This window comes from Notolabrus celidotus, chromosome 10, assembly GCF_009762535.1.
Source record: "Notolabrus celidotus isolate fNotCel1 chromosome 10, fNotCel1.pri, whole genome shotgun sequence".
Lineage (NCBI taxonomy): Eukaryota > Metazoa > Chordata > Actinopteri > Labriformes > Labridae > Notolabrus > Notolabrus celidotus.
In genome coordinates this window covers 19420885-19434809 of record NC_048281.1, presented here as the reverse complement: position 1 = coordinate 19434809, position 13925 = coordinate 19420885, and the positions used below count along the sequence as shown (strand labels likewise).

At 41.3% G+C, this 13925-nt stretch overlaps 1 protein-coding gene across 2 annotated transcripts in view; it reads left to right on the top strand.

Annotated features, from left to right (window-relative positions):
* Positions 1-555: 555 nt before the first annotated feature.
* Positions 556-13925, top strand: part of vwc2l (von Willebrand factor C domain containing 2 like) — a 34704-nt gene continuing 21334 nt past the window's right edge. The window contains exons 1-3 of one of the 2 annotated variants that reach the window (XM_034693276.1): positions 556-1444; positions 2246-2779; positions 11429-11542. In XM_034693276.1, coding sequence (XP_034549167.1) covers positions 2354-2779; positions 11429-11542 — 540 coding nt within the window. In that variant the 5' untranslated portion in view covers positions 556-1444; positions 2246-2353. The remainder of the gene's footprint in view (positions 1445-2245; positions 2780-11428; positions 11543-13925) is intronic. The other variant, XM_034693275.1, reaches the window with a different exon arrangement.

The window sequence follows — 13925 nt, the reverse complement described above, 5'->3', positions numbered from 1 at the left end:
AAGGTGAGTATAGGAATATGTTACACAGGGGACTGACAAGTGCTTCAAGTAAAGGAGCTCCGGTAAAACAGCAGGTTTGAATCATTACTCAGATAAAGGCCATGAACACATTCTCATATTAGAAGGAGACAGGCCTTAAGGTTGCAGTTGATAAGATGTGCGTGATTCCTCATGGGAAAAGCTAATTAAGGGAAAGTCTTTGGGGTCTCACTCAGTCATCTGTTCTCAGACTGAATGTAGTCAGGCAGTGGCCCCTATGGGCTACCATCTGTAAAACAAAGCTGCTGCTCTAGCTCTGCAAAGCCACGTTGTATTTTTTCTGTTGTTGTAGGGGCTGAGAAGTCAGCCTCTCTTTTTTCTGCCCTGCACTGTGGAATACAAATGGGTTTCCACAAAACTGTGCTGCAAATAGTGAGTGAGTCAGGAAAACATGCTGCAGGTCATGTGTGAAGACAATCTGACACGCACAGGCACACATGCGCATGGACGCACACACACATGACACAAATACAAACACGGACACAAAAAGGCACTCACACACTCATTTGACTGATCGAGCCTCACCTCATCTGCTGCTCCGTCGGGACCATCTCTGACTACAGAGCACTTATTTCGACTCCATATTTGTTAGCCTTTAACTCTTGCTGGACCAGTTCAAGAAACGTAGTCGGAGTTGTCCTCGGATCGTGGGATGTGAGGGTTGTTGTGTCTGTGGGTGAAAGAGGGGGGCGGTGGGTGCTGTGCTCTGCTCTGCTCTGCCTTGCTGTGCTCAGTGCAGGACGCAGGAGACAGTCGCTCTCCAAGGTGCTGAAAGTCGGAGCGCTCCCTCCTCAGCTGACGATGAATGCGACCTCTGCCGAAAAAACGAAAATCAAATAATGTCTGACTTCAATCCTGAATGGTTTAAATTTTTATACTCTTCAACTTCCACTCACTCGGATTGTCATTTCTCGTCGTCATGCAACCGCTGGATGTATACGCACATATGTGCAACAAGACTGGCTGCTGCTTTCTAATGTTCACCTGCGTCGTTTGGAAATACTGAATTGACTCCGGATTCTCAGGGAACGCTACTGAGGATTTTTTTTTTCTTGGTCTCCTTCCCCACATACATGCGGTATGCCTTTGGACGTAAACTGTGATATTGTCTCAAAAAAAGGTGAGTCCAAGGAGGATAACCATGAAGCAAACCTACTTTTATGTGGATATCATATTCTCTCCTCTTCTAAGGGGGAACCATATCTCAAAAAGGCTGGTGTTTAATAGCTTTTAAAGCAACCATCACGAACGACAGGGAGGATTATAGAGTCTGGTGGAGTCTGGTGAATATACCCGCTGGATAAAGTGAAGTTTCCAATACAGGCTAGACGACTATCTCTAATCTGTTCTGTGTGCTGAGCTCTCCGGATACACGCTAAGTGGATATCAAGCAATTTTCAACGCGGTGAGTTTCCCTTCAGTGAATATACATCCCTGCTGTCACTAGCATTGCAATTGATCTAAAAAGGTAGACACGTATTTTTTTCAGCTGTGTATTTGTCCGAACTGTCTGAATTATGTACCGTGCGTTTCCATTCCGGAAGGACAGATGCGTTTTTTGGAGGGGTTAAACCACTGCGCATTTGAGATTCGGGACATTTGCATGTTGCATGTCTGATTTAGTGAGAGCACGTAACTGTAAGTACATTGTAGGAGCAGCAATGTGTAAAATCATTGGTTTCATGGGAAATTAAAACGGGACTAATAGCTACCTGTTGTCTGTGGTCGCTCTCATAGTTTGGAATTGCACAAAGATAGCTCATAGGTTGGGTTTCTGTGAGTTAGAAGAATTATGTGATGAGCCCACTCCACCCACTTTAGATTATGCATGTTTTCACCTTTCCTTTCACTGTTGGACGTTGGAGATTTTGCACAAAGTGAATAATTTGGACCTAAACACCCACAAACCTCCACCAACACCAAACAGAAAAAATACAGACAACGCTATTTCTGTGTTATCAAAGGTTTTTTGTTTCTGTAGGAATGATGGCCTGTTGAGTCCCATTTGTCTTTGGAGATAGTAATGTAGAAACTTGAATATCCCCTATAAACACAGCTGGTGGCAGCAGGAGGATAAAATATAGGCTACAGAGACCAGAGCCAAAATCAAAAGTATTGAAATGTAAGATTTAGTGGTCAAAGGGGGTGTATCTGAACTGCTGCAGAGAATCATCGTCCATCATATTATCTCTTATTCTCTCCACAGCAGCCCTCTTCCTCATGTGGTGATGACTGTGGTGATGGTAATGAAGCGCAGAACGGATCCGGAGAGGATACAGAGAGCTTAGGGATGACATCCAGACAATCTTGTTGAATGTGGGTATCGATGCCGCGGCGAACGATGGGAAGGATGGGCCCTCTCCTCCTCTCGGCCGCATGCGTCCTCCTGCTGGCCCCGAGCGCCGTGCGTCTGGCCTCAGTGGGAAACCCCGAGGATTACCCCGCGGACGAGGCGGAGCGGACGGCCAGTGAAAGCATCGTCTTCGATGACTACCGGGGTAAAGGGTGCGTGGATGACAGTGGCTTCGTGTACAAACTGGGGGAGCGCTTCTACCCGGGACACTCGAACTGTCCGTGCGAGTGCACGGAGGACGGGCCTGTGTGCGACCAACCCGAGTGCCCTAAATTGCACCCCAAGTGCACCAAAGTGGAACACAATGGGTGCTGCCCTGAGTGCAAGGAGGTTAAAAACTTTTGCGAGTACAGGGCCAAAACGTATAAAATCCTGGAGGAATTCAAGGTAAGATCTCAGTTACCAACCTTGATCCTAATTTTCTCTGTTTCTTTTTCTTATTGTCATTTTAACTTTTAAACAGTTGGTTTAGATGCGTCAGCCTCCAAAAGTCACACTCTTGCACTTTAGAAAATTTGACATTGACATTTCTAGTATGCGTCATGCAGGGGGAGTGTGATTTTTGAAAATACTGTTTACAATCTGTGTTTGTGTATCTGATCTTTGTCGTCCAGTATGATAATAGAAAGATGTATTCACTACAAAACCGTATTAAATCATAAAAGGACTGATGCTGATGAGTTTGTTCCATCCTGCCAGGTTGACTCACTCAGTCAGAGTTTAACTCTGGATGTCACTCAAGCAACCACATGACAGTCTGTCTGGGTTATTTGGTTGTTTTAAAATTCAAACCCAGTAACCCTATCTCCCATAAATGAATTAGCATGTTCATACTGGGCATCAATTCACTTTAATGAGAAGCTGAATCCAATGCCAGGATGATGCCATTTTTGTTGCAGCCACTAGCCTATGTCCCATGGGAACAGAGGCCAGTCTCAAGCAGCATTAATCAAACATCTACACCTTTCTCACAGTTTTCTTGGTGTTGCAACTTGAACAAAAAGGGAAAAGCAGCTCATCAGCAACACTGTTTGGATAATGAGGCTTTTGGTTAATATGAGTAAATTTCATTTTTGGCAAACCAGAAAAGTATCATAAATGTGTTTGCTGGCCAAGGGCAGAAACATGGCTGCCTCCCAGAGTGATGTCACATGCTTGTCCTCCCCTCCCTGCACCATCAAATGAACACTCAGCCAGCATCTCTAAACTGACAGATGCTACAACCTTATTTTAATGCTCTGATTCGTGGACTCGACACAGAGTCATAGCTGGCAGATCCAGTTTCCCTGCATCGCCTGCAAAGAGAGCACTGTTTTTTAACCATCAACCCAGCGTCTCAGTGGTTGTTGTAGAGCATAACAGCACTGTCTGATTCGAAATGACACTTCCAGCATGACAACTACGGTCTGTGTTTAAACTGTTGCTGCCCACGAGGAACCCCTCTTCATTCAAATTCATCACAAGTGGATTGGGGCTGTAGGTGATTGAGATATAATATGACACAATGGAACTAAGAAAGGGTATAGCTCCATGGTTCAACATGGTTGTTTTTCATATTTTTGGAAATGTGACACGAAGGAGTTATAAACTGGACATCGATTTTATTTCTCTCAGGAATATGTTACACACATCCAGTAGAGAACTTCATTTTGTTATGTTCACACAATTACGAGAATTCAGGGCTGTTGTAATGTTGGTGTTTGTGTTATCAGTCTCTCATATACCTGCATTTAGAGTGTGTGACTTATAGTTAGAAGAGTAATAATCAAGTTAAGTGATCCCAACATTGAGAAAAGTCAGCAAGTTGGTAGTTAGATGATGACTCATTCCCAGTGTCCTCTTGATGTTTCAAAAGTTAAACTACATGAAAAATACCCACATATTCAGTCAGGGCCTGTGTCCACTGATGGCATTATTCATGCTGACAGCACCCATGATTGCCACAATCTTAATTTCAGAGCACTTCTCACCTGAGTTTACTGCAGTTGGGTTATTTAAGTTTTCCCCCATCAATTCCACTTCCCCCGGTCTGTTTCAAAATGCTCTGTGGGAAAATGTAAAAACAATTGATAGAAATCAGCTTTGGTGGCAGCCAAGTTGATATTTGAAGTCCTGCCCTTCTTGATTTTGATTGGTCGGTCAGAGAAGTGACACTGACTGGTGCAATGGTGCTAAACAAGTTGAACTATGTTTTTTTTTTTTTGGAACTTTATTTATATTTTATTTTCATTAAACATGGAAAAAACACAACACAGAACATTCCTTGACAACATCACAGAAAATGTACGACAGTGCGAGGAAAAATGAAATAAAACAAAGAGAAAGAAAACACATTGGGGCCTAGAAAGCCGAATAGAACTAATGAGTGGAAAATAATTAAGTTTAACAGAGTGCTAAGAGTACAGGGACAAAAAACATGCGGCCGTTGTTTTGCTGAGGACACTGAGTGCTGGAAACACTGAACTGCATTGGTTTGTATAGAAAATGGCCACTGCCAATTAAAAAAACACACTGATAGGGGACATTGGCCATCAAAATCTGATTTATGTGGATTTTCACAAACAACCACTTTTTCAACAGCTTTCTGGGTAAGTTCTTCCAATCACGAGTAGCAGTTAAAATAACTATTTTGTGAAGCCACCCTGAAATGATAGCTGAGCCTGAACACATTGCTAAATGTCGCTATTTACAGACACTTTACCTTGACCCACAGCCAAATTTGTCAGAGCTTACTCAGCTTCATGTAACTTAAATCTTATAACAAAGGTTCCAAAGCTTAAAAGAGAAAGAGCAAGTCATTTCACCAAGCTCATTAAACATGGAACAACATGAAATGTCATTCTTTCCGAATGCTAAATACGAAGATGACTGCAACTACATTGAAAGTGCTCCTAAGTGCTTCATAAGATGAAGTAGCACACTCGATTTAAATGTTTCTTGATAGTATACTATATAGTAGTATAGGACATGACTTTTTTTTCTGCAAAGCATTCGAAGCCCTTTGGTTTTTGCATTTGCAAACTGGTACAGTGAGTTGTAACCCTTAACATTATATTTAAAATCATTGAACTATTCATTCAGTTGAAGCAGTTTCAATTGCTTCCTGTTTTGCCACCAGGTTTGTTAAATTTACACTGACATACTGTCACTATGACAATCTGTTATTGCTAATGTTTTAGCCAGCAGTGGTCCATTTACACTTTTACTTTGTGAGACTAACCGCCTGAAAAATTTATTTCCAATATCCGCCATCGTCCCATTTCTGGCTCTCCTTTGTTAACTGGTTGCATCACAAGCTGAACACGTCTTGGTCGGATGGTTGATAACTCTTTCAGTCTGCTATTTGGTGTTGTATGTGTACCATAATGTTTCCTGTTTGAGATTTTTTGCCATAAACTGATGGCCCATGCAGCTTGAAATGAGTTCTATGGGTGCATTGACAGACAACCAAAACATTGAAGTCATGGATATAAAAACCAAAACAACAGGCTGAAAGATCCTAAAGTGTTCCACATGGCTGAGGGGAACAGCAAAGTCTTTAACGCTTCATGTGTGCTGGTCACTTCAAGCGATACATTTTATATTAGAGATAGCTATCAAACCAATTTTTTAACACATACTGTAAATAAGGGAATGTGTAAAGTTAGGGGAAACTAGCTGTTGGAGAAAAAATATGTATGAGAGGAAAATAAACCTTGAGTTTTTACTGAGAATTCACCTTGTTAAATGGGTCTGGCTCTGTTCAATTAATTTCCTTTTTTCCAGGGGGCATTAGCAATGGCCACTTTTTGTAAGTGCTTCAGGAAGCAATTGGACAGGCATACAACCAATCAGAGCAACGCAGCATGTGAGGTAGCACAGAGCGGCAGAGTATCTGTTGTTAATAATTTTTTTAATGAAAATGCATCATTCCACTTGTTCATGTTTAAAACTGCAGCAATAGCAAATTCAACAGCCCTCCCTGGGGTGAAAGCTGCCTATCTAGGCTGTTTACGAATAGGATGAAGAGGCACTTATGTGGCCTCATCTTGTAAGACCCATCCCATTTCTAAATAAAGGGCTGTGATTGGTCTGGTGAGCCTGAGGTTGGTGGGAATTCGATTAGAATAACAGCACCTTCAGGACCACCTGCCAGAAAATATGAAAAATGGGCTGGCTGATTGAATGCTTATACATTCTGACTATAAATTTAAACCTTTTATTTGAAAAGTTCTGGACTTTTTTGCAGCAAGTGGCCACCTACACAAACAATCCTACTTTTTGCAGCTAGAGTCGCTACAACTAAGTTTTAAATTGGGTTTATCACAATTCTAATTCACCTCTTAGAAAAAAGAGGAGTAATTAATGTCTGACATGCACATCATAACTTCACCAAGATACCTAACAGTAAGATACATTCTATCTACCTGCCAAGAAAGAAAGCACAATGTTCTTTACTCTCTAGTACGTTTGTTCCAGTCTGGTTTCATCAAGACTCCAAGGCACAGCAAAGAAACATCTGCTGGGGAGATGTTGGAACATGTTGAACCTGTGAAGATTAGCATGTCATGACACTGAAACTAAGTGAAGCTGGCAGGAGGGGCTGCACACTGAGCAAGGTTACATAAAATGGAGACAAGGGCCATTATTAGAAATCTGCTACCATTTATCACCATTTGTTTTTGAAAAATTAGAGAAAAAAATGACTATCAGGTGTCAATGTTAAACCTTTTCTACTGCCTTTAATTTTCACTTTCATATTGTATACACCTGTGGTATAGTCAGCTGACTGGGTAAAGGGTAATACCCTGCTGCTTTTGTATTGTATACAAGGATTTGTGTGCCTCTAGTAGGAGCTGAAACAATAGTTTATTGAGTAGTTGGTGAATTATTGTTTTGATAGCCAAATGGAAAAAACAAGCCGTAGAAAGTTGTTATCAAAGGCTTCCTCTGTTAATAAGGGGTGTTTGGGATCAGCCCATTTGAAACCCATGTACTTAATCTGCACTGATTGGTGTGTTTGCACGTCAGACAGCATCAGCCTCAGTCCTGCATTGGGATGCAAGGCCACAGCTTTTTAAGGGCTGCTGTGAGTGCATAAGCCTCACAGTTTGATGTGAGATCAAGTCCATCAATAGTGCAGCTCGCCCTCGCGCTAACCTTGGCTGGAAGGCCCAGCGAGAGAAGGACAATTCTTCACACTTGAGGGAGAAAAAAGATTCATTCGTTTTTATCGATTATCTGAGTGAAAATGACTTGACAGAAATAAATAAGGAGAGAGGAAATCTGTGATGCAGGATGATCCCCCCTCCTCTGTCTCAGACCTCACAAGTATAAGTCTGAAGACTTAGTCCACATCCTGCGTGAAGGTCGAGTATTCAGCGACGACATGAAAGCTTTGGAACCCTGCGGCGCTCAAGGAAATCAAAGACTGTCAGGATCTGGTTTACAGACCCCTGTTTAGAGATGCCGACAGGTTAACCTTTGATGTCGGCCTCATTGGCATTTCCTTTTTCGGAGAAATGCAGCATTGTGCAGACGTTTGCTTTATATTCACAAACTAATGATTGCCAGGGAGATGCAGAGGCAGAGCATCTTTGAATATTAATTGCAGGGGTTTGGCCAGTTTAGTCTGGTGTTCTGGGATGGCAATAAGCTTAAATAAAACATTGATGCTGGTTTACATAAGTTTCCAGTTTAATAATGCTAAACCTCACTGGTATGTTTTGTCAGTCTGTTGCAGAGGTGGGAATTATCAAAATAAAAATATTTTGGTACGGCACATCATTGACTCTATAGACATGTCCAACACTCATGATAATAAACTTCAATGACTCTTGTGTTAGTGTCAGATACAACTCCTCATACTGTTCCTCCTTTACTCTGCTAATCCTGTGCACACAGCACCGCATGAGCAAAGTCTGTAAAAAGAGCTGTCAATCATGGTGTCATACCCTATTTTTAGCATCAAATAACTGATTCAAACTGATAAAAATAAACACTATGACATGAATCAGTGTAAGAACTAACCATAATCCCAGAAACCGTTATTGGATAAAAAATATTTGACGTGTATTTTAACTTTATATTGTGACCCTGGTACCATCTGTCAACATGGAGGAGGCATGGTTTATTATGCTAACTGAAGACATTAGGGGCACAGTCAGTAGGGGGAGCTCTAAATATATGTGGCTTAACCTTTGAGAAGCTGATCTTTTTTTCCTTTTTATATAAGGTCAATGGCTGTTTTTGAAACTGCCTGCTGTACTAGCAGTACGTACTGATTTGGCCAAAATTCAGTATGTAGTAAGTAGTATGTGAACAAGAGCAAAATCTGCAGTATGCCAAAGTAGACCCGGATGTCTACTGATTCAGGAACATTTCACAGTATGCAGTCTCCCTCTCATGCTGTTTCCCACAATGCACAGCGCTCGTTCCACTTTTTCTTTTCTCTTCTTTTTTTGATGGGGGGAACTCAGATTTAAGGTGCTGTGAAAATTATTGAATTGCATATAAACCACTTCTTAACTTTTTAAATCATAAATTGATGCTAAAGAAGCAGTTTTGCGATCAGCTTGGCCGTTGTTTACTTCCGCTTTCTGAAAACAGAAATTCAGTGACGTCTGGCAGTACCTACTGCCTACTACATCAATAGGTAGTATGTAGCAAGCCGTTTTGAAAACAGCCAATGTCTTTCCCTTCTAAAGTTGTTTTGTATCTATGCTTTTCTCAAGTATTTATTTTCTGTGCTTACACTAAAATCTTTACCTTTGATTCCTTACACTTAAAAAGGCTAGTCACTTGAATCTACTGCAAAGAGTTTTGAAAACTGGCTGTTAAATAGACTCAGTTTAATACTAATGTCGTTGCTTACAAAATTAATTCAAGAACATTGACTAATTTAAGTAGTTATTTGTAATAACTGTCGACTCCGTCAGCGGTTTAGAGTCCAACGAAGCAATTTACAGCACTCAGATCACATTGAGCTTTGTTTACATTTCCACAGGAGTGAATCACGGTAACATTAAACTGTTAAAAGGAAAAATGCTTTGGATGCAAACAATTGACACAAAATGTAAAGCTCAACTGCTTTACCTTAAATGCATTTTGAGAGTATTATTGATTATTTGTTTGTGTCTGAGCACACCATCTAAAGAATGTCAGGACATAATTTTAACCCAAATACTGAGGAATTAATTGCCTTGTGTATTTGTCAATCAATCAAACAATCAATCTTTATTTGTATAGCGCCAAATCACAACAAACGTCATATCAAGACGCTTTTACAAACATAGGAGGTCTAGACCACTCTATGTCAAATTATCAACAGAGACCCAACTTCAAGACAGGGTAAGACTCAGTCTGACCCCACCTTAATCCATCATGAGCATTGCACATCGCAGTATTTAGCTAGTTACAGTGGTGAGGAAAAACTTCCTTTTAACAGGCAGAAACCTCAGGCACAACCAGACTCATGTTAGACAGCCATCATGCCTCGACTGAGTTGGGTCTGGAAAGACAGATAGAGGGGAGTAAGAGAGAGAAGTGATAGTGATGAGACGTGTAGTAGAAGCTGTTGCCGCTGGAGTCCAGCACGTCTGTATCAGCTGGAGTCCAGATCGTCCGCAGCAGGAGGACGTCTACGGCAGCTCAGAAGAATCTACGAGACAATGGAGCTCAGAGACTCCAGAAAGGTCTATGGTTAGTAACTTTAATGGGACAGGCAGAGTTAAAGTAAGTGATGAAGGGGTTGGGGGGAAGGGGGTGAGCTAGGATCCCAGTGTGTCAGTGCGCCAGTTCCCCCGGCAGTCTAGGCCTATAGCAGCATGACAAAAGCTGGTCCAAGCCTGAGCCAGCTCTAACTATAAGCTTTATCAAAAAGGAAAGTTTTAAGGTTACTCTTAAAAGTGGAGAGGGTGTCTGCCTCCCGGACCCTGACTGGTAGATGATTCCAAAGGAGAGGGGCCTGTGAACTGAAGGTTCTACCTCCCATACTACTTTTAGAGATTTTAGGTACAACTAGCAAGCCTGCATGTTGGGAGCATAGAGTTCTAGAGGGGTAATAGGGCACTATGAGCTCTTTAAGATACAAGGGTGCATGATTTTTAAGGTTTTAAGGATTTGTAAGTGCATGTGACACACAACAGACAAGACGTGAGGGAAAGATGGATCAAAGTCAAACAGCCAACATTGTCGATGAAGTAGGAGCAGATTCAGAACAAGACATTCCCCATTCAACCTCTTTTCACTTTGGAGCCAAGATTATGTTTATTAGTTAATGTTATGTATTATCTTAATACATTGATGTTAAAAAAGATAAAGTTTAATAGTCTCCCAATTTGGATAGATGTAAGCAGAAACTCAGTAGAAATATCGAACGGGGGGGCTGGTGGCCTAGCGGTCAAAGCGCCCCACATACAGAGGTTACAGTCCTCATCGCAGGGGTCGCCGGCTCGATTCCCGGCCAGTCGACCATCTCCTGCATGTCCTCCCCAATTCTCTCCTCCCCACATTTCCTGTCTCTCTTCAGCTGTCCTATAAAATAAAGGCAAAAAGGCCAAAAATATAACTTTAAAAAAATGAAAAATAAAAAAATAAATATCGAACAGGGAGCTACCGTTTACAAGTCCATTTCAGCACCTGTGCTCTTAACTTTTATTTAAGTGAAAAATATTATCATCTTTAATCTCCTTCTTTTAAAAACATTGAAGCACCAGTACTTTTACTTCAATAAATAGTGTGTACTCTTGCCACCTTTGGTCATATAGCCTTTAGTGAGAAGAGCCATTGTCATGTCAGTGGTATTGGGCATTGGTTCAACACAAAGCAGCTGACTGCAGTGCGATGTCAGCATGTCATTTGTTGAATCTAAAGCTGGTGTAACTCATGCATCAGCAACCAGACTGACAAGTTCAGATTATTCACCTCAATATCAACTTTTAGTGACAAAGCAGGCATTATGAAATTAAGTGTACAGTGATATTTCAACCAGTAGTTGTATTTTCCTCTCTTTTATTCTTCCCCCTGTGAGAGAGTCATGCCACTCAACCTAAGTAGGTGTCTCACCTACAGGGTTCCCCATCAGATGAGGAAGGGACCAGTGCCCCCAGCATGGCTGCCGGCAAGCCTCAGGCGTCAGCACAGCTGCAATCAAGAGCCAGGAGATATAGGGTGAGTTCAGATCCCAGATCACCAGGCTAGGGCTGGGATGTGAACTCAAATGTGAACTATCCTGTACGTGCTTTCCGTCATCCGCTTTCCGGAAGGGATGCAGAGTTGAGGAAAGGAGTGAACGGCTCCAATATTTTCAGTTAGGCTCACAAAGTAGATTTAAACTCCAGACTATGTTTAATAGTTTCTCATTTAAAGGCAGTAATGTTAATTGGCTCATTTTTAAGTAATATAACAAAGACATGCAGCTGTAATACTTAATTTGTACTAACCTTTTCCTTAATTCCCCACGAGGCAGGTACTAATTTCCCCTCTGCAGCTACAGCATACCTCTGAGCAGCCACATTTAATAATTTCTCAAAGAAAAATGTAATGTTTTTTACACCCTTGCACCTTAAATAGATGCAAATGATAGAGCAGGTTTTGTGTTTCTTTCTACTCGTAAGAGTCCCGTCAATACGCCTTGTCTTTGCAGAGCTTGGTGCACCATAATTATGAACGCATACTGTGAAAGCACCTGTACTCACAATAACAACATTTAATTTAAAACAGCACGCGCGCACACACACAGACACGGCGCTGCCTCCACATTACACACAACAGTAATTAGTGACTGTGTTTTTCAGCGCTGACACCTATGAGGCAAAAACAGTCATAAAAGCTGTAAAAATGATTGCTCAAATTGATTTTCCTATTCCTTTTTCCCGAGGCAGCAAGGGGCTGAATTAGGAGAAAATAATTAAATGCAGACAATTAGGAAACAGATCATTTTCAGTTCTTTTTTTTTCTGGATTGAAATTACTTTCATTTCATCCCTGCACAATGGGGTTTCTGTCCACTCTCTACCCCTCTCCTGCACTGTTTCCCTCAACCACCAGCTCAATATTGTTTTGACTTGGACAACAGCATTATGCAGTTTGACTGTCAACCCATTCCCTGCATGGGTGGGATTCCTGTGACCCTGTTGTTCAGCCTCAAAGTATTTCACATTACCGTTTACCTCAGTGAAGGTTATCTGACGAGTCATTGCTTTCCTACCTAGACTCCATTTGTTCCAGAGTGGTGATCAAAAGCACAACAGCCTATTGACTTTTATACCAATAAGGCGGGGACATACAGGAGACTTTCTCCCACAAAACATAGATACACGGCTCAATTTAGTGCTCCATTTTCTTTTGTGAGGCAGGGCTGGTAATCTTCATGAGAAACATCACACAAAAATACATGCTGAAAACATCAGGTGCTGCAGAACATAATAAAAAAAATCCAAAGTGTGTCATGGCTGCATGAAGTGGTTTTCTTATTGAAGCTTTGTTTTGAAGGTCATTACTGAGGTGCTACCTGTGAGAAAAAGACACACAGTTATGATGAGGAAACTCTCAACACAGCTTCAAGTATGTCAGAAATGACAAATGGGCATTTATGTGGAAGCCCCTAAAGTCCCATAAGGTCATCATTTTTGATCTTGTGCACGCAAGTTTCCTATCTTGTGCACATGAGTTATCAACCTGGGCAAGTGCAACATGTTTCCACTTGCCATGAATTGACGTTATTTGACATTAAATGCCATTTTTTGACTAAAGTCCTTTTTTGATTATGCAAATACTATTAAAAAAATTATTTTCCTAAAGCGTCACACTAGTATTTTTTGTGTGAACCACAAGCACCCTCTGCTGGTCACAGTTAAGGGGTGTGCCCCATGTAGTGTTAATTTGTAATGAACTAATCTGCATGAAAATACTACAGGGTTTTTTGGTGAAAGAGGCATTTTTGCGTCTATATCTAATATTAAGCACTTCTATTATGATATGGATTTGATGTATAGTAATTACAGCTCACCATGTAATGCTTTGGCTAGCTACTTCATAGCTACAACATTAATGTCTTTGGTGTAGCAACGCTATCCCACAGCTAGCAAGATTAATGCTCCCTGTGTTGAAGCATTTTTCTTTTATTTATTACTTCAAAAAAGCTGCTATGTTTTTATCAGAATGGAGCTTATGGTGATGGTTTATGTGTAGGTCACCACCAAGCAGCAACCTCCGGTCTCAACATATGAAGCCCATGCGGAAGTGTTATAAACTGCAATTCATCAAGAATCCGCTTGAGGCTGGCTGCAGCAACACCGGAAACCACATACACATGAATGGGAAAAAGACAATCTTTGCAGCATTAATAAACATGTTTACAGCCTGGTTAAAAAAAACGGCTTGGCTCTACGTTGCTAATCTCTCTATCTGCACACACTGTACGGGGGGTGAATTTTTTTCCAACGTGACGGTTCAAAAGATATTAAGATTACGAGTTTTTGCCCAAATAAGGACATGGCTGACTTGACTCCCGGTCGGGAACACGTAGCTGTTGGCTAGGAGGCTCAAACTCC